General features: G+C 46.3%; 1 protein-coding gene across 4 annotated transcripts in view; it reads left to right on the top strand.

Annotated features, from left to right (window-relative positions):
* Positions 1-19,102, top strand: part of wdfy4 (WDFY family member 4) — a 211,162-nt gene that overhangs the window by 121,238 nt on the left and 70,822 nt on the right. For 3 of the 4 annotated variants that reach the window (XM_014198725.2, XM_014198716.2, XM_045718738.1), the window contains exons 45-50: positions 3,881-3,947; positions 4,154-4,362; positions 16,239-16,396; positions 16,552-16,672; positions 16,845-16,930; positions 17,059-17,121. In XM_014198725.2, the coding sequence (XP_014054200.2) occupies positions 3,881-3,947; positions 4,154-4,362; positions 16,239-16,396; positions 16,552-16,672; positions 16,845-16,930; positions 17,059-17,121 (704 nt within the window). The remainder of the gene's footprint in view (positions 1-3,880; positions 3,948-4,153; positions 4,363-16,238; positions 16,397-16,551; positions 16,673-16,844; positions 16,931-17,058; positions 17,122-19,102) is intronic. The other variant, XM_014198734.2, reaches the window with a different exon arrangement.

Below are 19,102 nucleotides of genomic sequence, written 5' to 3'. Positions count from 1 at the left end.
TTGCATCATCTGTGGATCTGTTGGTGCTGTATGCAAATTGGAGTGGGTCTAAGGTTTTTGAAAAAATGGGTGTTGATGTGATGCCATGACCAGCCTTTCAAAGCACTTCATGGCTACAGACGTGAGATCTACAGGTTGGTAGTCATTTAGGCAGGTTACCTTCGTGTTCTTGGGCACAGGGACTATGGTGGTCTGCTTGAAGCATGTTGGTATTACAGAGTCAGACAGGGAGAGGTTGAAAATGTCAGTGAAGACACTTGCCAGTTGGTCAGTGCATGCTCGGAGTACATGTCCTGGTTATCCGTCTGGACCTGCGGTCTTGTGAATGTTGACCTTTTTGAGTCTTAATCACATTGACTGCGGAGAGTGTGATCACACGGTCGTCCGGAACAGCTGATGCTCTCATGCATGTTTCAGTATTACTTGCTTCAAAGTGAGTATATAAGTTATTTAGCTCATCTGGTTGGCTTGTGTCACTGGGCAGCTCTCGGCTGTGCTTCCCTTTGTAGTCTGTAATAGTTTGCAAGCCTTGCCACATCCGATGAGCGTCGGATCCGGTGTAGTACGATTTCATCTTAGTCCTGTATTGATGCATTGCCTGTTTGATGCTTCATTGGAGGGCAGAGCAAGATTACTTATAAGCTTCCGGGTTAGAGTCCCGCTCCTGGAAGCTTCTGGTTGGGGTATGCACTCCCGTACCAAGATGGCGTAGCAGTTGGACATCTGTTTTGTCTTGTCCCGTCCCTTGTATATCGTTTTCTTCGCACATATTTCGTATATATTTTTTAAAATGTTTAATCTCAATTTCCAGCTATGGACTGAACATACTCTCCTGCAACCCGCCTCACCCAATGTGGTACGGATCTGCTATTTTTTATACTTTAGAACCCGGAACCTCCATCAGAAGCTAGCCAGCTATCTAGCTACTAGCTAGTAGTCAGTTAGCCACTGCTAGCGGTCATCACCGTTAACTCGGACATCAGCCAGCCTCAGCCCGGTCAAATCCTGCCAGTCTGCACAGCGCAATATCAACCCAGAGCATATCGGACTGCTTTATCTCTACCACATTTCCAGATTCCTACCGCAAGCTCTGAACCTTTACACCGGATCATCGGAGCTAGCTAGCTGCTATCCGAGTGGCTACTCCTGGCTAATGTCTCTGTCCCGAAGCAAGCACCAATTAGCCTGGAGCTAGCCTCGAGCTAGGCCCATCACCCGGCTAGCCGAAGACATCCATCAGCCAATTCCTCGGCTGCAATACCTCTTTTGCCAATGTGCCTGGACCCTTTACTGCCGACACAGAGCCCCGCCGATCCATCACGACTGGTCTGCCGACGTAACCGTCCGAGGGGGTTTCAACAGGCTCTTCTATTGCGACGTCCCCCGGAGGCCTATCTGCTAGCCTGCTAGCCCCGGCCCACTAGCTGTCTGAATCGCCGTGTCTCCAGTTTGCCGAGCTACTCACTGGACCCTATGATCACTCGGCTACATATGCCTCTCCCTAATGTCAATATGCCTTGTCTATTGCTGTTTTGGTTAGTGATTATTGTCTTATTTCACTGTAGAGCCTCCAGCCCTGCTTAATGTGCCTTAGCTAGCCCTTTTGTTCCACCCCCCCACACATGTGGTGACTTCACCTGGCTTAAATGGTGCTTCTAGAGACAAAACCTCTTTCATCGTCACTCAATGCCTAGGTTTACTTCCACTGTACTCACATCCAACCATACCCTTGTCTGTACATTATGCCTTGAATCTATTCTTCCGCGCCCAGAAATATGGTCCTTTTACTCTCTGTTCCGAACACACTAGACGACCAGTTCTTATTGCCTTTAGCCGTACCCTTTTCCTACTCCTACTCTGATCCTCTGGTGATGTCATGAATCCCGCTTCCTGAGTCTGTTTTCTGCCTGAGCTGCCTGTTTTCTGTTTTGGAGTTGTTTCCTGAGGTTTCTGAACACACCCTGTCTGGTTGCCGGGCGACAAAGCTAGGCGGGTGATCTCTCGATTACTTGCAGCTGCATCTCTGCACACCTGGTCCTGATCATCACCTCTTCTCTTCATAAGCTCTGACCTGACATCCATTCCCTGCCGGATCGTTAGCAATAAACAGTATGTTGTGTCAGCGTATCAAGCCTCATGTTACCAGAGTTAGTTTTGTTGTTCTGTACTTTTTGCCGGTTACTCATCCCCGTTTACTCTGTCTACAGTCATCCTCCCGGAACATTCACCCTCCTTGCCTGGTCGTCGGTGGTTTCAGTGACATCATTGGATCTGCCTATTCACTCTCATCAACTCACCTCCGCTGCGTCTCCTGGATTATTCTATTTTCACCTTGAGTCTGTAAATAAATACTCACCTTCATTTTACTCACCTTGTCCTGGTCTGCTTCTGGGTTCAGCTTTTGAGAATCGTGACAGGTGATGTAGCGTTTAACCCAAGCCCTGCAGCTCCCAGCATCACTCCCATTCCCCAGGCGCTCTCATTTGTTGACTTCTGTAACCGTAATAGCGTTGGATTCATGCATGTTAACATTAGAAGCCTCCTCCCTAAGTTTGTTTTATTCACTGCTTTAACACTCTCCGCCAACCCGGATGTCCTAGACGTATCTGAATCCTGGCTTAGGAAGGTCACCAAAAATCCTGAAATTTCCATCCCTAACTATAAACATTTTCGACAAGATAGTACTGCCAAAGGGGGCGGAGCTGCAATCTACAGCAGAGATAGCCTGCAGAGTTCCGTGTCTGTGCCCGAACAATTCGAGCTTCTACTTTTAAAAATCCACCTTTCCAGAAACAAGTCTCTCACCATTGCCGCTTGTTATAGACCCCCTTCAGCCACCAGCTGTGCCTTGGACACCATATGTGAATTGATCGCCCCCATCTATCTTCAGAGTTTGTACGGTTAGGTGACCTAAACTGGGACATGCTTAACATCCCGGCCATCCTACAATCTAAACTAGATGCCCTCAATCTCACACAAATTATCACGGAACCTTCCAGGTACAACCCTAAATCTGTAACCATGGGCATCCTCTTAGATATCATCCTAACCAACTTGCCCTCTAAATACACCTCTGCTGTCTTCAACCAGGATCTCAGTGAACACTGCCTCATTGCCTGCGTGCATAATGGGTCCACATAGAATATGTGGACAACTTCAAATACCTAGGTGTCTGGTTAGACTGTAAACTCTCCTTCCAGGCTCACGTTAAGCATCTCCAATCCAAAATGAAATCAAGAGTGGGCTTCCTATTTTGAAACAAAGCCTCCTTCTCTCATGCTGCCAAACATACCCTCGTAAAACTGACTATGATGCCGATCCTTGACTTTGGCGATGTCATTTACAAAATAGCCTCCAACACTCTACTCAGCAAACTGGATGCAGTCTATCACAGTGCCATCCGTTTTGTCACCAAAGCACCATATACTACCCACCATTGAGACCTGTATGCTCGCGATGGCTGGTCCTCACTACATATTCATCGCTAAACCCACTGGCTCCAGGTCATCTATACGTCTTTGCTATGTAAAGCTCCGCCTTATCTCAGCTCACTGGTCACAATAGCAGCACCCACCCGTAGCATACGCTCCAGCAGGTATATTTCACTGGTCATCCCCAAAGCCAACACCTCCTTTGGCCGCCTTTCCTTCCAGTTCTCTGCTGCCAATGACTGGAACGAATTGCAAAAATCACTAAAGTTGGAGACTTACAGTTGAAGTCGGGAGTTTACATACACCTTAGCCAAATACATTTAAACTCAGTTTAACTCAGCGAAAAAATAAAGAAAATAGCACGGTTGGTTGAGAGCCGATAAGATGGCAGCCCTCCCCTACGGCGCCATTGTGATTGCTTCATCTGTCCTCTCTCTGTTGCTGTGTAGTTGGCAGATATGTGTGTGAGAAATAGTCTGCCAGAGGAGAGCAAAGGAAGGACAGAGACTGACTCAGGTAAGAACACAGACACACACCTGACATAATATAATATGTCATTTAGCAGACAATTTTAACCAAAGCAACTTACAGTCATGTGTGCATCCATTTTTTGTATGGGTGGCCCCAGTGGGAATCGAACCAACGATCTTGGCATTGCAAGCGCCGTGCTCTACCAACTTAGCACCTGTGCCCACACTCATGTGTCTCTGTGTGTGTTCCAGAGTCAGGGATCCTGTTTGAGCCAGGGACAGAGGAAGAGGATGGTGGAGAGGACTGTAACCGCCTAACCTTTTTCCCTGTCCTGACTGAGACTACTGCACCTCTCACGGAGCCCTCCCCCCCAGCGTCCACCACCCCTGAGCCCTGCTCACATACACACACCTGCAGCCACACACACATCATACTACAGGAGCTGGAGCCTGAGGAAGAGGTGAGTGTGTGTGTGTGTGTGTGTGTGTGTGTGTGTGTGTGTGTGTGTGTGTGTGTGTGTGTGTGTGTGTGTGTGTGTGTGTGTGTGTGTGTGTGTGTGTGTGTGTGTGTGTGTGTGTCAGGTTGTATACTGGTTAAATAATGTATTTTTAGCAACCAGAAAAATACATATTTATCATGTTTTAATCAGATCTGACCAGATATCAACCAAAATGTGACGTCTTTCCCATGAGGTCTTGATCTTGTCATAAAAAAGAGGTCTTTAACATGTTGTAACAAAGACCAGTTGGTTGTAATCCAGTATGACGTCTTCTCAACCAGAAAAGTCCCACACTTTGAGAGAGATCTATATTTTTTATCATCCAGATAGTCTATGGGATTCCAATACCTCCCATCTGCTATCAGAATCTCATCTGTTATAGTTAGTTTAATGTGTGTATTTGTGTTAGTCAGTGGTAACCCTGTGGTAACCCAGGTCTGTTTAAAGCTCAGACAACGAGCAGAGTGTTTTACTAATGTTTCCAACACACACAAACACAATCTTTATGATGTTAATGTTTCTTGGGAGAAATCAATGGTATGACATTAGCATCTCAATCAATAAGAACCCTCCTATCCTCCACTTCACTGCTCTCTCTCTCCCTCCTCCACCTCTCCTTCTCTTCCCTTCTATGTTCCACTCATCCTTTCCTCAGTTCACCTGATGTCTCCTCTTTTCTTCCCTTTTTCCTCCTCTCCCTCCATTAGTTGAATCACTTCAGCTTGATAATTCATAGTCACTTTAGTTAGGGTCTCTGTAGGTTGTAGGCATATTATTGTGGGGTGTTCTTCTGTTGACAATAAATATATGTTTTTGTTACGCCCCTGAAAAAGGGGAGAAATAATCACGAGAGTGATACGGTATTGTTTCCTCAATAACCTTTAGTGCAATCATTTTACAAAAGTAACACATTTTACAAAACAACAGATCTACAGGAAATAGGTAGTTTTGTAGGGTACAAGGCTTATTCAAGTCACAACAGTATACACTGTAATTCACGGAAACATATACTAATTTCAATAACTGTCAAGCACAAAGCTTTAACTCAGTAAACCATAATTCAATTTATCAACAGTCAATAAAGTGTTTAAAAAACCATTATACAAATAACACCGCAAAATATCTTATTAACAACGCACATGTTCATTCACGATCGAAATAAAATGGCAGCTACTCTCAGTACGAAGCTAGCCTTCGCTGCAACCGAGCAGGGCTCATATTACTCTCTGCAAACTTAACTCTAACTTCCTCAAGATGTTACTAAGACACACCTTAAACACTCTTGACATGTTAGCGAGTTATTACAATTAAATTTCTCTGTTTTATCATCACTAACGTACCTGAAAAAGGGGAGAAATAATCACGAGAGTGATACGGTATTGTTTCCTCAATAACCTTTAGTGCAATGAGGAAAAACCCGCAATTTCCCCGCGAACTTGGGTGGAGACCAGAGCAATCGATCTCATGCTCTGTAACGGCGTTGGTAGTCGTGGTTTAGGAATGAGGCGCAGGAAGCAATGAGCACAGGGAGTGTGGTTTTTTAATAACACTTTGAGAAACAAAACCAAAGTTCCCAAACACAGGGGAATAAATAAGGTGTGACAATGCCAAGCCGAACATGAACAAGACAGTCGGAAACAACAATTAATCCCGCACGAAAAGGAGCGGGCCAGCTAACCTAAATAGCCACTCTAATGGCTAATTGACCACAGGTGTCTAAAATTAAAAAAAGGGAAAAGCAAAGGGAATCGGTGGCAGCTAATAGGCCGGTGACGACGACCGCCGAGCGCCACCCGAGCAGGAGGGGGCGCCACCGTCGGTGGGAATCGTGACAGTACCCCCCTCCTGACACCGGCCTCGAGGTCGACCCGGAGGGCGAGGCGCAGGGCGATCCGGACGGAGGTGGTGGAAATCCCTCAACATAGATGGGTCCAGGACGTCCTCCGCCGGCACCCAGCACCTCTCCTCCAAGCCGTACCCCTCCCAGTCCATGAGGTACTGCAGGCCCCTCGCCCGGCATCTCGAGTCCAGAATGGCCCGTATGCTGTACGCCGGGGACCCCCGATGTCCAGAGGGGGCGGAGGGACCTCCGGCACCTCATCTTCATGAAGGGGACCAGCTACCACCGGCCTGAGGAGAGACACATGAAACGAGGGGTTAATACGGTAATAGGAAGGGAGTTGCAACCGATAACACACCTCGTTTATCCTCCTCAGGACTTTGAAGGGCCCCACACACTGCGGCCCCAGCTTCCGGCAGGGCACGCGGAGGGGCAGGTTCCGGGTCGAGAGCCAGACCCTGTCTCCCGGTGCGAACACGGGCGCCTCACTGCGGTGGCGGTCAGCACTCCTCTTCTGCCGCGCACTGGCTTCCTTTAGTGAGTCCTGGATGGCTCTCCAGGTCTCCTTGGAGTGTTGAACCCAGTCCTCCACCGATAGGAGCCTTGGTCTGGCTCCGGTGCCATGGTGCCAGGACCGGCTGGTAACCTAACACACACTGAAAGGGTGATATGTTAGTTGAGGAGTGGCGAAGTGAGTTCTGGGCTAATTCAGCCTAGGGAATATACCTCGCCCACTCCCCTGGCCGGTCCTGGCAGTACGACCTCAGGAACCTGCCCACCTCCTGGTTCACCCTCTCCGCCTGCCCATTGCTCTCGGGGTGATAACTGGAGGTCAAACTGACCGAGACCCCCAGTCGCTCCATAAATGCTTTCCAGACCCTGGATGTGAACTGGGAACCTCGATCAGAGACAATGTCCTCCGGCACCCCGTATTTTTCAAAAATACAACTATTTTACACCATTTGAAAGATAAACATCTCCTTAATCTAACCACGTTTTACGATTTCAAAAAGGTTTTACGGCGAAAGCATAAATTTAGAGTATGTTAGGACAGTACATTTACAAGAGTTGTGTGTAATGTTTTGTCAAGTCAAAGACAGGGTCACCAAAACCATAAAACCAGCTAAAATGATGCACTAACCTTTTACAATCTCCATCAGATGACACTCCTAGGACATTATGTTAGACAATGCATGCATTTTTAGTTCTATCAAGTTCATATTTATATCCAAAAACAGCGTTTTACTATGGCATTGATGTTGAGGAAATCGTTTCCCTCCAATAACCGGCAGTCAAGTCAGCGTCAGAAATTAAATAATTAAAATTAGAAAACATTGGTAAAATATTATATTGTCATTTAAAGAATTATAGATTTACATCTCTTGAACGCAATCAACTTGCCAGATTTAAAAATAACCTTACTGGGAAATCACACTTTGCAATAATCTGAGCACTGCACCCAGAAAAATACGCGTTGCGATACAGACTAGACGTCATGTTGGGGAGATCTAAAATCTAAAATACTATGTAAATAATCCATTACCTTTGATTCTCTTCATCAGATGTCACTTCCAGGTATCACAGGTCCATAACGAATGTAGTTTTGTTCAAAAAAGCTCATCATTTATGTCCAAAAATCTCCGTCTCGTTAGCACATGATGTAAGCCAGCCGGACTTCTCGTCATGAACGAGGGGAAAAAATATATTTCCGTTCGTTCAAACATGTCAAACGTTGTATAGCATAAATCATTAGGGCCTTTTTTAACCAGAACATGAATAATATTCAAGGTGGACGAATGCATACTCTTTTATAACGTATTGGAACGAGGGTACCCAACATGAACTCGCGCGCCAGGTGTCTAATGGGACATCATCGTTCCATGGCTCTTGTTCGGTCAGATCTCCCTCCAGAAGACTCAAAACACTTTGTAAAGGCTGGTGACATCTAGTGGAAGCAATAGGAAGTGCCAAAATATTCCTAAGCCCCTGTGTTTTTCAATGGGATAGGTTTAAAGTCAATACAACACATCAGGTATCCACTTCCTGTCAGAAAATGTCTCAGGGTTTTGCCTGCCAAATGAGTTCTGTTATACTCACAGACACCATTCAAACAGTTTTAGAAACTTTAGAGTGTTTTCTATCCATATATAATAAGTATATGCATATTCTAGTTACTGGGTAGGATTAGTAACCAGATTAAATCGGGTACATTTTTTTTATCCAGACGTGCAAATGCTGCCCCCTAGACCCAACAGGTTAAGAAGTCGATGGACAGGTGCAACCATGGTCGTTGTGGAACGTGGAGGGGCTGTAACTTCCCTCTCAGTAGATGCCTAGGAGCCTTACTCTGGGCACACACCGAACAGGAAGAGACATAGGACCTCACGTCCTTAGCCAAGGTGGGCCACCAGTACTTCCCCCTTAGACTCCGCACTGTCCTCGCCTCACCAGGATGACCCGCAGTAGGTAGCGTGTGCGCCCACCGAATCAAACGATCATGAACACCGAGCGGCACATACATGCGCCCCACGGGCACCTGCGCAGGCGCAGGTTCCAACACCAATGCCCGCTCGATGTCCGCGTCCACCTCCCATACCACTGGTGCCACCATCATAGATGCTGGAATGATGGGAGTTGGATCGATGGGCCGGTCCTCCGTGTCATAGAGACGGGACAGCGCATCGGCCTTAGTATTCAGGGAACCCGGAGGAGGGAGATGGTAAACCTAAACCGGGCGAAGAACATGGCCCACCTTGCCTGACGTGGATTCAGTCTCCTCGCTGCCCGGATGTACTCCAGGTTTCGGTGGTCGGTCCAGATGAGAAAGGGGTGGTTAGCCCCCTCAAGCCAGTGCCGCCACACCCTCAGAGCTTTGACCACCGCTAGCAACTCCCTGTCCCCCACATCGTAGTTACGCTCCGCCGAACTGAGCTTCTTCGAAAAGAAAGCGCAGGGGCGGAGTTTCGATGGCGTACCCGAGCGCTGTGATAGCACGGCACCCACCCCAGCCTCGGATGCGTCCACCTCCACTACGAACGCTAAAGACGGGTCCGGGTGCGCCAACACGGATGCGTCGGTGAACAGCGTCTTCAACTTCTTGAAGGCTCCGTCCGCCTCCGTCGACCATCGCAAACGCACCGGCCCCCTTCAGCAGTGAGGTAATGGGAGCCGCTACCTGGCCAAAGCCCCGGATAAACCTCCGGTAGTAATTGGCAAAGCCTAAGAACCGCTGCACCTCCTTCACCGTGGTTGGAGTCGGCCAATTACGCACGGCCTTAACGCGGTCACACTCCATCACCACCCCCGTGGTGGAAATGCGATAACCCAGAAAGGAGACGGCTCATTTGGAAAACTCACACTTCTCAGCCTTAACGTATAGGTCATGCTCCAGCAGTCTACCAAGCACCTTGTGCACCAGGGACACATGCGCGGAGCGGGTGGCGGAATATATCAGAATGTCATCGATATAGACAATCACGCCCTTCCCGTGCAGGTCCCTGAGAATTTAATCAACAAAGGATTGAAAGACGGCTGGAGCATTTTTCAACCCATACGGCATGACAAGGTACTCATAATGGCCTGATGTGGTACTAAAGGCGGTTTTCCACTCGTCTCCCCTCTTGATACGCACCAGATTATACGCGCTCCTGAGATCCAATTTTGTGAAGAACTGTGCTCCATGAAATGATTCCACCGCCGTAGCGATGAGAGGTAGTGGGTAACTAAACCCCACCGTGATAGCGTTTAGACCTCGGTAATCAATGCACGGACGCAGACCTCCCTCCTTTTTCTTCACAAAAAAGAAACTTGAGGAAGCGGGTGAGATGGAGGGCCGAATGTGCCCCTGTCCCAGGGATTCCGTGACATATGTCTCCATAGCCGCCGTCTCCTCCTGTGACAAGGGGTACACGTGACTCCTGGGAAGCGCAGCGTTTACCTGGAGATCTATCGCACAATCCCCCTGTCGATGAGGTGGTAATTTAGTCGCCCTCTTTTTACAAAAAGCGATCGCCAAATCGGCGTATTCAGGGGGAATGAGCACGGTGGACACCTGGTCTGGACTCTCCACCGACGTGGCACCTATGGAAACACCTAGACACCTCCCTGAACACTCCTCTGACCACCCCTGGAGAACCCCCTGTTTCCACGAAATACGGGGATTGTGACCAGCCAGCCAGGGGACCCCCAGCACCACCGGAAACGCAGGCGAATCAATAAGGAAAAAACGAATGCGTTCCATTTGATTCCCCTGCGTTACCATGTCCAGTGGCACTGTAGACTCCCTGACTAGCCCTGACCCTAATGGTCGGCTATCTAGGGAGTGCACGGGGAAAGGGGAATCTATCGGCACCCGCGGAATGCCCAGCTTAATGGCAAGTCCACGGTCCATAAAATTCCCAGCTGCGCCTGAATCGACTAGCGCCCTATGCTGGGAAGAGGGGAAAAAATGTGTACAAAAAACTGGTAAAAACACGTGACCAACAGGGGGTTCTGGGTGAATCTGGTGCTGACTCACCTGAGGTGACCGAGAAGTGTTCTGCCTGCCATCTCGACTCCCAGACTGGCTCCTCCAGCACCGGTCGGCCTTGTGTCCTCTCCGACCACAGCTGGTGCAGGAGGAGCCACCTCCTCCAGTGCCCCTTGGCACGGCCCCCCCCACCTCCATAGGGGTAGGGGTGGGGGTGCATGGGGGTGGAACGGGCAGGACCCTCTCCGAACGCCCGCGGGCAGCCAGCAAATTGTCCAGACATATGGACATATCAATCAGCTCGTCCAGGGACAGAGCTGTGTCCCGACAGGCCAGCTCCCTGCGGACGTCCGCCCGGAGACTGCAGCGGTAGTGGTCTATGAGGGCCCTGTCGTTCCACTCCGCCCCAGCAGCCAAGGTCCTGAACTCCAGCGCGAAGTCCTGAGCACTCCTCGTCTCCTGCCTGAGGTGGAACAGCCGTTCACCCGCCGCTCTTCCTTCCGGAGGGTGAACTCTGGGTAGTGGTCCCTCGCCGAGTCTGGACCGTTCCAGACTGCATTAGCCCACTCCAGAGCTCAGCCCGTCAGGCAGGAAATGAGGGCACTCACGCTCTCCTCCCCCGTGGGAGCAGGTCTGACGGTGGCCAGGTACAGCTCAAGCTGGAGCAAAAACCCCTGGCACCCCACGCCGCCCCATCGTACTCCCCTCGGGAGTGCCAAACGAAGCGCGCCAGAGCCAGACGTCATGGGAGGCGAAGATGGCTGTATCGGGGGGAGGTGGAGGTGGAGAGAGGATACCACTTCTCTCCCATCGGTCCATCCTCTCCATCATCTGGTCCATTGCCAATCCGATGCGATGTAGGACTGTCGTGTGGTGGAGCACGCGTTCCTCCATCGAGGGCAGAGGAGTGCCCGCTGCTTCCGCTGATTCCATACCTTTATGGTGGTGCGGGATTCTGTAACGGCGTTGGTAGTCGTGGTTTAGGAATGAGGCACAGGAAGCAACGAGCACAGGGAGTGTGGTTTTTTAATAACACTTTGAGAAACAAAACCAAAGTTCCCAAACACAGGGGAATAAATAAGGTGTGACAATGCCAAGCCGAACATGAACAAGACAGTAAACAACAATTAATCCCGCACGAAAAGGAGCGGGCCAGCTAACCTAAATAGCCCCTCTAATGGCTAATTGACCACAGGTGTCTAAAATAAAAAAAAAGGGAAAAGCAAAGGGAATCGGTGGCAGCTAATAGGCCGGTGACGACGACCGCCGAGCGCCACCCGAGCAGGAGGGGGCGCCACCGTCGGTGGGAATCGTGACAGGCTCATAGATTAAGAGCATTTAGTAGATCACAGATTAACACTTTTCCCCTTCAATTAGGCACCACAAAATAAAGTAATCAATATAACGTCTTCACATTCCTTTTACAATTCTTACCCTTTGTACGATTGACGGATTTTAACTTTTTAACATAATTATATGAATGTTATCAATCTCTATCAACTAATACAGAGTGCATGATATTTTTAACCTTAGATGTTTTAAGATCCTCACATACTATGAACTTACTAATACTTTTTAATGTATAACAGGCTATGAGTATTTACTTTAACCTGTCACATTTTTTCTACATCAATTACACTGTGTGAGTGTGCGTGTGGTGTGTGTGCGTGTGAGCACTCGCTCGTGTTTGTTCAGTGTGTTCAGACGAGAGGCTCTGATCACTTAGCAGGTTTCCTATTGTGTGTGTGGCAGTGATTAATTTCCTTAATAATCACTAGGCCCCTCTCTCTCCCAGTGTGTGTGATTTGATTAGTATTCATTGTTAGAGGACTGCATGTGTGCGTGCACCTGCCCCTCCCTGTCTCTCTCCCTCTCTCAGCCCCAAGGGACCCACCACCCAAAAACCATATGGGGCACCAACGCACCATATGGTTTTTGGGTGGTGGGTCCCTTGGGGCCGAGAGAGGGAGAGAGACAGGGAGGGGCAGGTGCACGCACACATGCATGCACACACTCACGCACAGTGGTAAATGAGGGGAGACAATAGAATTAGTCACACATAATCACACTCGTAGCAGTGACTGTCTTCAGAGTCACATAATACAAGCATCAGGGTCCATTCAGGCTCTGAGTCTAGCTGGAGCACTGCCATCTTGGTGAAAAGGGGGACAGTTTCTCCCTTATCCATCAATCAATGTTAATAATCTGAATAATGAAGTGGTGACTGTGTCGTTTTAATCATGATGAAGACGTGTGATTAAAATGATCAATCATGTGCAGCCTGGAGTGGTGATGTCTTTACGTCCCATGGGAGCATAAGGGTAGACGTGGGCTGGGTTTCATGGTTTGCACATTACTTTTTGAAACTTTACAATGGAACATCTCTGGTTACCTAATACATACACCTCTTCTCTAACTGACCTAAATAACTTGTAAACCTAAGCGTATGTACCAGTGGAGGCTGCTGATGGGACGATGGCTCATAATAATGGCTGAAACAGAGCAAATGGAATGGCATCAAACAATGTGTTGGATATAATTTATACCATTCCACTAATTCCACTCCAGTCATTAACATAAGCCCATTCTCCCCAATTAAGGTGCTACCAACCTCTGGTGGTATGTTTGTGACTGGTGGATGCTGCTGGGTGTGAATGTGATATAGGGGAATTACAATGGAAATGTAAGACAAGTTGCTGAGGTGGAAACCATATTAACAGGTCATGTTAAAGCAAAGTCAACCAGCAGAGTGTTTTAATAATGTTAATAAATTATTTAAAAAAAACAGTATATGGTTGTATCAACTGTCTCCTAGCTAGTTGGCATGTGTGTGTGTCCTGCTGAGCCATTGTCAGATACACAGGCATTTACACGCTTATTAATCCAGGAGCAAAGCACCCCCCCCCACACACAAACTTTAACATGATTAGACTTCCACCGCCGATAGTGTGATTATGATGGTAATGTTTCTGGGGAGAAATCAATGGTATGACATTAGCCTCTCAGTCAGTAAACCATTAAGTTGAAACTCTAGTGGGATTAAACTCCACACGATTCAAGGTATGAATCTTACCTAATGAAATCCATGGCGGGTGGTACTGTAAAAAGTCTATATTGTACCCCATGTTACCTATTAAGGGCGATAACTGTAGATGACCGTGTAGCTTTATTCATCTCAGGGAAATGTAGCGAAACAAGGTAGATTTATTCACAGCAGGGGAATTTAGCAAAACAAGGTTGCTTTATTTACGTCAGGAGAATTTAGAGAAACAAGGTAGCTGTATTCATGTCAGGAGAAGTGAACAAGGTTGCTACATTCGTCTGTGAATCACATAATTATGCATAGTATTGACCTCAAACAGAACAAACAAGGACACGGATGGTTCGTGATGTTGTGAGATCCTCTCTGATGTTTACTGAAAGATTGGTGGAATCTGTGTAGGTAGCTGGACAGGTAGGATGACAAACAGTGAAGGTGAACAGGTGGTCAGGGGTCAGGTGACAGAGGAATGGATGAGGAGGCGGCAGGAATCCCTTTAACCATGAAGTGGTATATTTACTGGGTAGTCTGTGCTGCATAACAAAGGAAACAGAATAACATGTATCCAATCAAATTCATAATCACAAAGATCAAATCATAACAATCATTCATTATTAACATAATTAGGGAATACAGCAATCCAGTTCAATAAGAGGTCAATAGGAATCATCCTTGAGTCATTTAGGCTCGTAACTATTTCTCATAATCATGAGAAGAATAATACAAATAATTCAAACAGTGATTGGTTATTCAATCTATTATCCCCATTAGTTTGATATCAGAATTTATCAGTTCAGCAAACAATGACGTTTCATATTTCACCCTTTCAAGTTTGTCTTCATATGTACATGTCATTTCATTACATAATACCATATATCGATGGCATAATTGGCCTGTGATGATCTATAGGGCCGTGATCATTGACCATTTACATTACACAATAGGTTTGAAGCGTGCACTCCAAGCCGCGCTCCGCGGTAATAACTATAAACAATAACTAATGGCCCGCTCTCCCAATCACAACAGATAGTTCTGGTGAAAGGTTCAGATGAAAGGTAACAGATTCGGAGGATTTACGTGGATTCATGGACACACAAAACTTCAGGATTAGATGGAGTTAAGGAAGAGAAAGCAGTGAGATCGGGCGATGGCGATTTCCTCCTTTTATGGAGTTGAGATCTGTCGGACATTTCCACCTGACCTAATTAAAGTGCCCCTGGCCCAGCTGAGCAAGTGGCCATGAATTAAAGGATTCTTCCACCAACTCCATGGGCGTTTTCGGAAATGTAGCGAAACAAGGTAGCTTTATTCATGCCAGGGGAATTTAGCAAAACAAGGTTGCTTTATTTACGTCAGGAGAATTTAGAGAAACAAGGTAGCTGTATTCATGTCAGGAGAATTTAGCGAACAAGGTTGTTACATTCGACTATGAATCACATTATTATGCATAGTATTGACGTCAAATAGAACAAACAAGGACACGGATGGTTTGTGATGTTGTGAGATTCTCTCTGATGTTCACAGATCGACTGGTGCTATGCGATTTAGGATATCAGGACCTACTTGGTCAAAGCAATTGTAACAGTAGGGCAAAGGATCGCTATATTTGGGAAATTTAATGGCTGTAGTGTTGCTGTTATAATGAGTACATAAGGCATGGAATGTTAAGGCATAAATGTCTGAAAGCGTGTATTCTTATTTTAAATTGATGTAATTCTGTCCTTGTGCTGTGCTTGTCTAGTAACCCCCTACGGTTGATGTCTGCGCCCCCATGGAAATCTAATTAGCATAACAAAAACAATCCCCATAAAAATGTCAGTTTAAGCTAGAGATATCTATTTTGCTTTGGATGCGTCTCAATCAACCGCATCCGCTTATGTCACACTTCCGCATCTGCGGTGAAAGGTGACTGAGCTAGAGCAATGTTTGTCAGACCATTAGACACCCCGAAAATCGGTTCTTCTCACAAAATCATCTGTTGCATCCAAATGTTTTGACAAACTATTACCCCTCTGTGGAAAGATGAGACTCTCACGAACACAATGGTGTTCTCCATTTTGCTCTATGACCCCCACAAGCGCCTTGGGACTCGCCTGAAGTTGGTACAGCCAATCTGCTAACTTCTGTCTGTAGCGTCCATACAGTTTGGGCTATACACTAATACGACTCTCACGAACAGGTACATGTCAGTTGTTTTGCTCTAGGACACCCACAGGCCTCACAAGACTTGTCTGAAAGTCCCCTGGTACCAGTTGAAAAAATGAATGGAAGTACTGTATATACATGTTTAGTGCCAAAAATAAGGTATTAAATACATGTAAAAAAATATATATAGAAGTTTCCTGATCTTTCTTGTATCTTTCAGATATAGGACAGACACTTCAGAACTATCATGATGTAACACTGATTGTGAATATAACCTTTATTTAACAATATAACCTTGACTTTTCATTTACAATTATGATTTGTTGTGTCCTCTCTCCCCCAAGGTTAAAGCGAAGGTGTGTGTGGTGGTGGTCAGTGGGCTGTCTGTAACAGAGGGGCTTCTGTTGTTTGGGACAGAAAGTCTGTACATGTGTGAGGGCTTCACCCTAACCCCCGCAGGAGATGTCTGCTGCAGAAAACACCACCCCACTGGGTACTGTGTGTGCGTGCATCCGTACGTGTGGTTGTGTTTGTGAGAGAGAGAGATGAGTTGGACAATGTCTGTGTGTACTTACATATAGGGAGGTTACATACTATACTATTGAATATTAATGATTATGAACTGTTGTTCACACCCCGTGTCCCTCTTTCCCCCAGTGTGCGTGACGCGTTCGTTTCCAGTATGTTGACTAAAGACATGTCTTCATCCAGCCCCAGCTGCAAACGATGGCCCTACCAGGACATAAGAGATGTCCGCTTTATGCGTTTCCTTCTAGAGGTGAACTTACACGGCAAATCTGAAACGGCACCTAATTCCCTATACAGTCTACTTTTTGGAGTAAAATGTTAAAACATATATATTTCTCCGTCTGCATGTTGGTGTGTTTCATGTGTCTATTAGAAAGTTGTTGCAATGTTGTAGAAACGTTTCCCGTTTTCTGACACCTCAGGAAAATGCGCTGGAGATCTTTATGCAGAACGGATACTCTACTTTCCTGGTTTTCTTCAACAAAGACCATGTGTCTGCTTTTAAAAGGTAAGAGATGGAGAGAGATAGGAAAACATGAAGAGAGAGATGGAGAGTGTGGCTTTATGGGACAGGTTTGATCTTCTTTTTCTTTCCCTCTATCTCTCTGTTTTTTCCATTCCTACTACTTTCTATAGGCTGTGTTCAGTGGTGCCAGCATTGATAGGTAGAGGGGTTGCTGAGGTCATAACTAATATCAGGTGAGTGTGGACACATACACAACAAGTACAGTTGAAGTCGGAAGTTTACATACACCTTAGCCAAATACATTTAAACTCCGTTTTTCATAATTCCTGACATTTAATCCTAGTAAAAATTCCCTGTCTTGTATCAGTTAGGATCACCACTTTATTTTAAGAATGTGAAATGTCAGAATAATAGTAGAGAGAATTATTTATTTCAGCTTTTATTTCTTTCATCACATTCCCAGTGGGTCAGAAGTTTACATACACTCAATTAGTATTTGGTAGCATTGCCTTTAAATTGTTTAACTTGGGTCAAACGTTTTGGGTAACCTTCCACAAGCTTCCCACAATAAGTTGGGTGAATTTTGGCCCATTCCTCCTGACAGAGCTGACGTAACTGAGTCAGGTTTGCAGGCCTCCTTGCTCGCACACACTTTTTCAGTTCTGCCCACAAATGTTCTATAGGATTGAGGTCAGGGCTTTGTGATGGCCACTCCAAAACCTTGACTTTGTTGTCCTTAAGCCATTTTGCCACAACTTTGGAAGTATGCTTGGGATCATTGTCCATTTGGAAGATCCATTTGCGACCAAGCTTTAACTTCCTGACTGATGTCTTGAGATGTTGCTTTCAATATATCCACATACTTTTCCCTCTCATGATGCCATCTATTTTGTGAAGTGCACCAGTCCCTCCTGCAGCAAAGCACCCCCCACAACATGATGCTGCCACCCCCGTGCTTCACGGTTGGGATGCTGTTCTTTGGCTTGCAAGCCTCTCCCTTTTTCCTCCATGTAACCTCCCTGCCATAAAGACCTTGATGGTCTTTATGGCAATACAGTTCTATTTTTGTTTCATCAGACCAGAGGTAATTTCTCCAAAAGTACAATCTTTGTCCCGATGTGCAGTTGCAAACCATAGTCTGGCTTTTTTATGGCGGTTTTGGAGCAGTGGCTTCTTCCTTGCTGAGTGGCCTTTCAGGTTATGTCGATATAGGACTCGTTTTACTGTGGATATAGATACTTTTGTACCTGTTTCCTCCAGCATCTTCACAAGGTCCTTTGCTGTTGTTCTGGAATTGATTTGCACTTTTCGCATCAAAGTACGTTCATCTTCAGGAGACAGAACGTGTCTCCTTCCTGAGCGGTATGACGGCAGCATCCTCCCATGGTGTTTATACTTGCGTACTATTGTTTGCACAGATGAACGTGGAACCTTCAGACGTTTGGAAATTGCTCACAAGGATGAACCAGACTTGTGAAGGTCTACAATTTTTTTCTGAGGTCTTGGCTGATTTCTTTTGATTTTCCCATGATGTCGAGCAAAGGGGCCCTGAGTTTGAAGGTAGGCCTTGAAATACACTCACAGGTACACCTCCAATTGACTCAAATGATGTAAATTAGCCTATCAGAAGCTTCTAAACCCATGACATCATTTTCTGTCATTTTCCAAGCTGTTCAAAGGCACAGTCAACTTAGTGTATGTAAACTTCTGACCCACTGGAATTGTGATACAGTGAATTATAAGTGAAATAATCTGTCTGTAAACAATTGTTGGAAAAATTACTTGTGTCATGCACAAAGTAGATGTCCTAACCAACTTGCCAAAACTATAGTTTGATATCAAGAAATTTGTGGAGTGGTTGAAAAACGAGTTTTAATGACTCCAACCTAAGTGCATGTAAACTTCCGACTCTAACTGTAGATACACTGCATGGCCAAAAGTAGGTGGACACCCCTTCCAATTAGTGGACTCGGCTATTTCAGCCACACCCATTGCTGACAGGTGTATAAAATTGAGCACACAGTCATGCAATCTCCATAGACAAACATTAGCAGTAAAATGGCCATACGGAAGTGCTCAGTGACTTTCAACATGGCACCGTCATAGGATGCCACTTTTCCAACATGTCAGTTCGTCAAATTTCTTCCCTGCTAGAATTTCCCCAGTCAACTATTAAGTGTTGTACTGTTGAAGTGGAAACGTCAATGAGCAACA

Source organism: Salmo salar, chromosome ssa01 (assembly GCF_905237065.1).
Source record: "Salmo salar chromosome ssa01, Ssal_v3.1, whole genome shotgun sequence".
Taxonomy (NCBI): Eukaryota; Metazoa; Chordata; class Actinopteri; order Salmoniformes; family Salmonidae; genus Salmo; species Salmo salar.
This window is presented reverse-complemented; position numbering and strand designations above follow the sequence as displayed.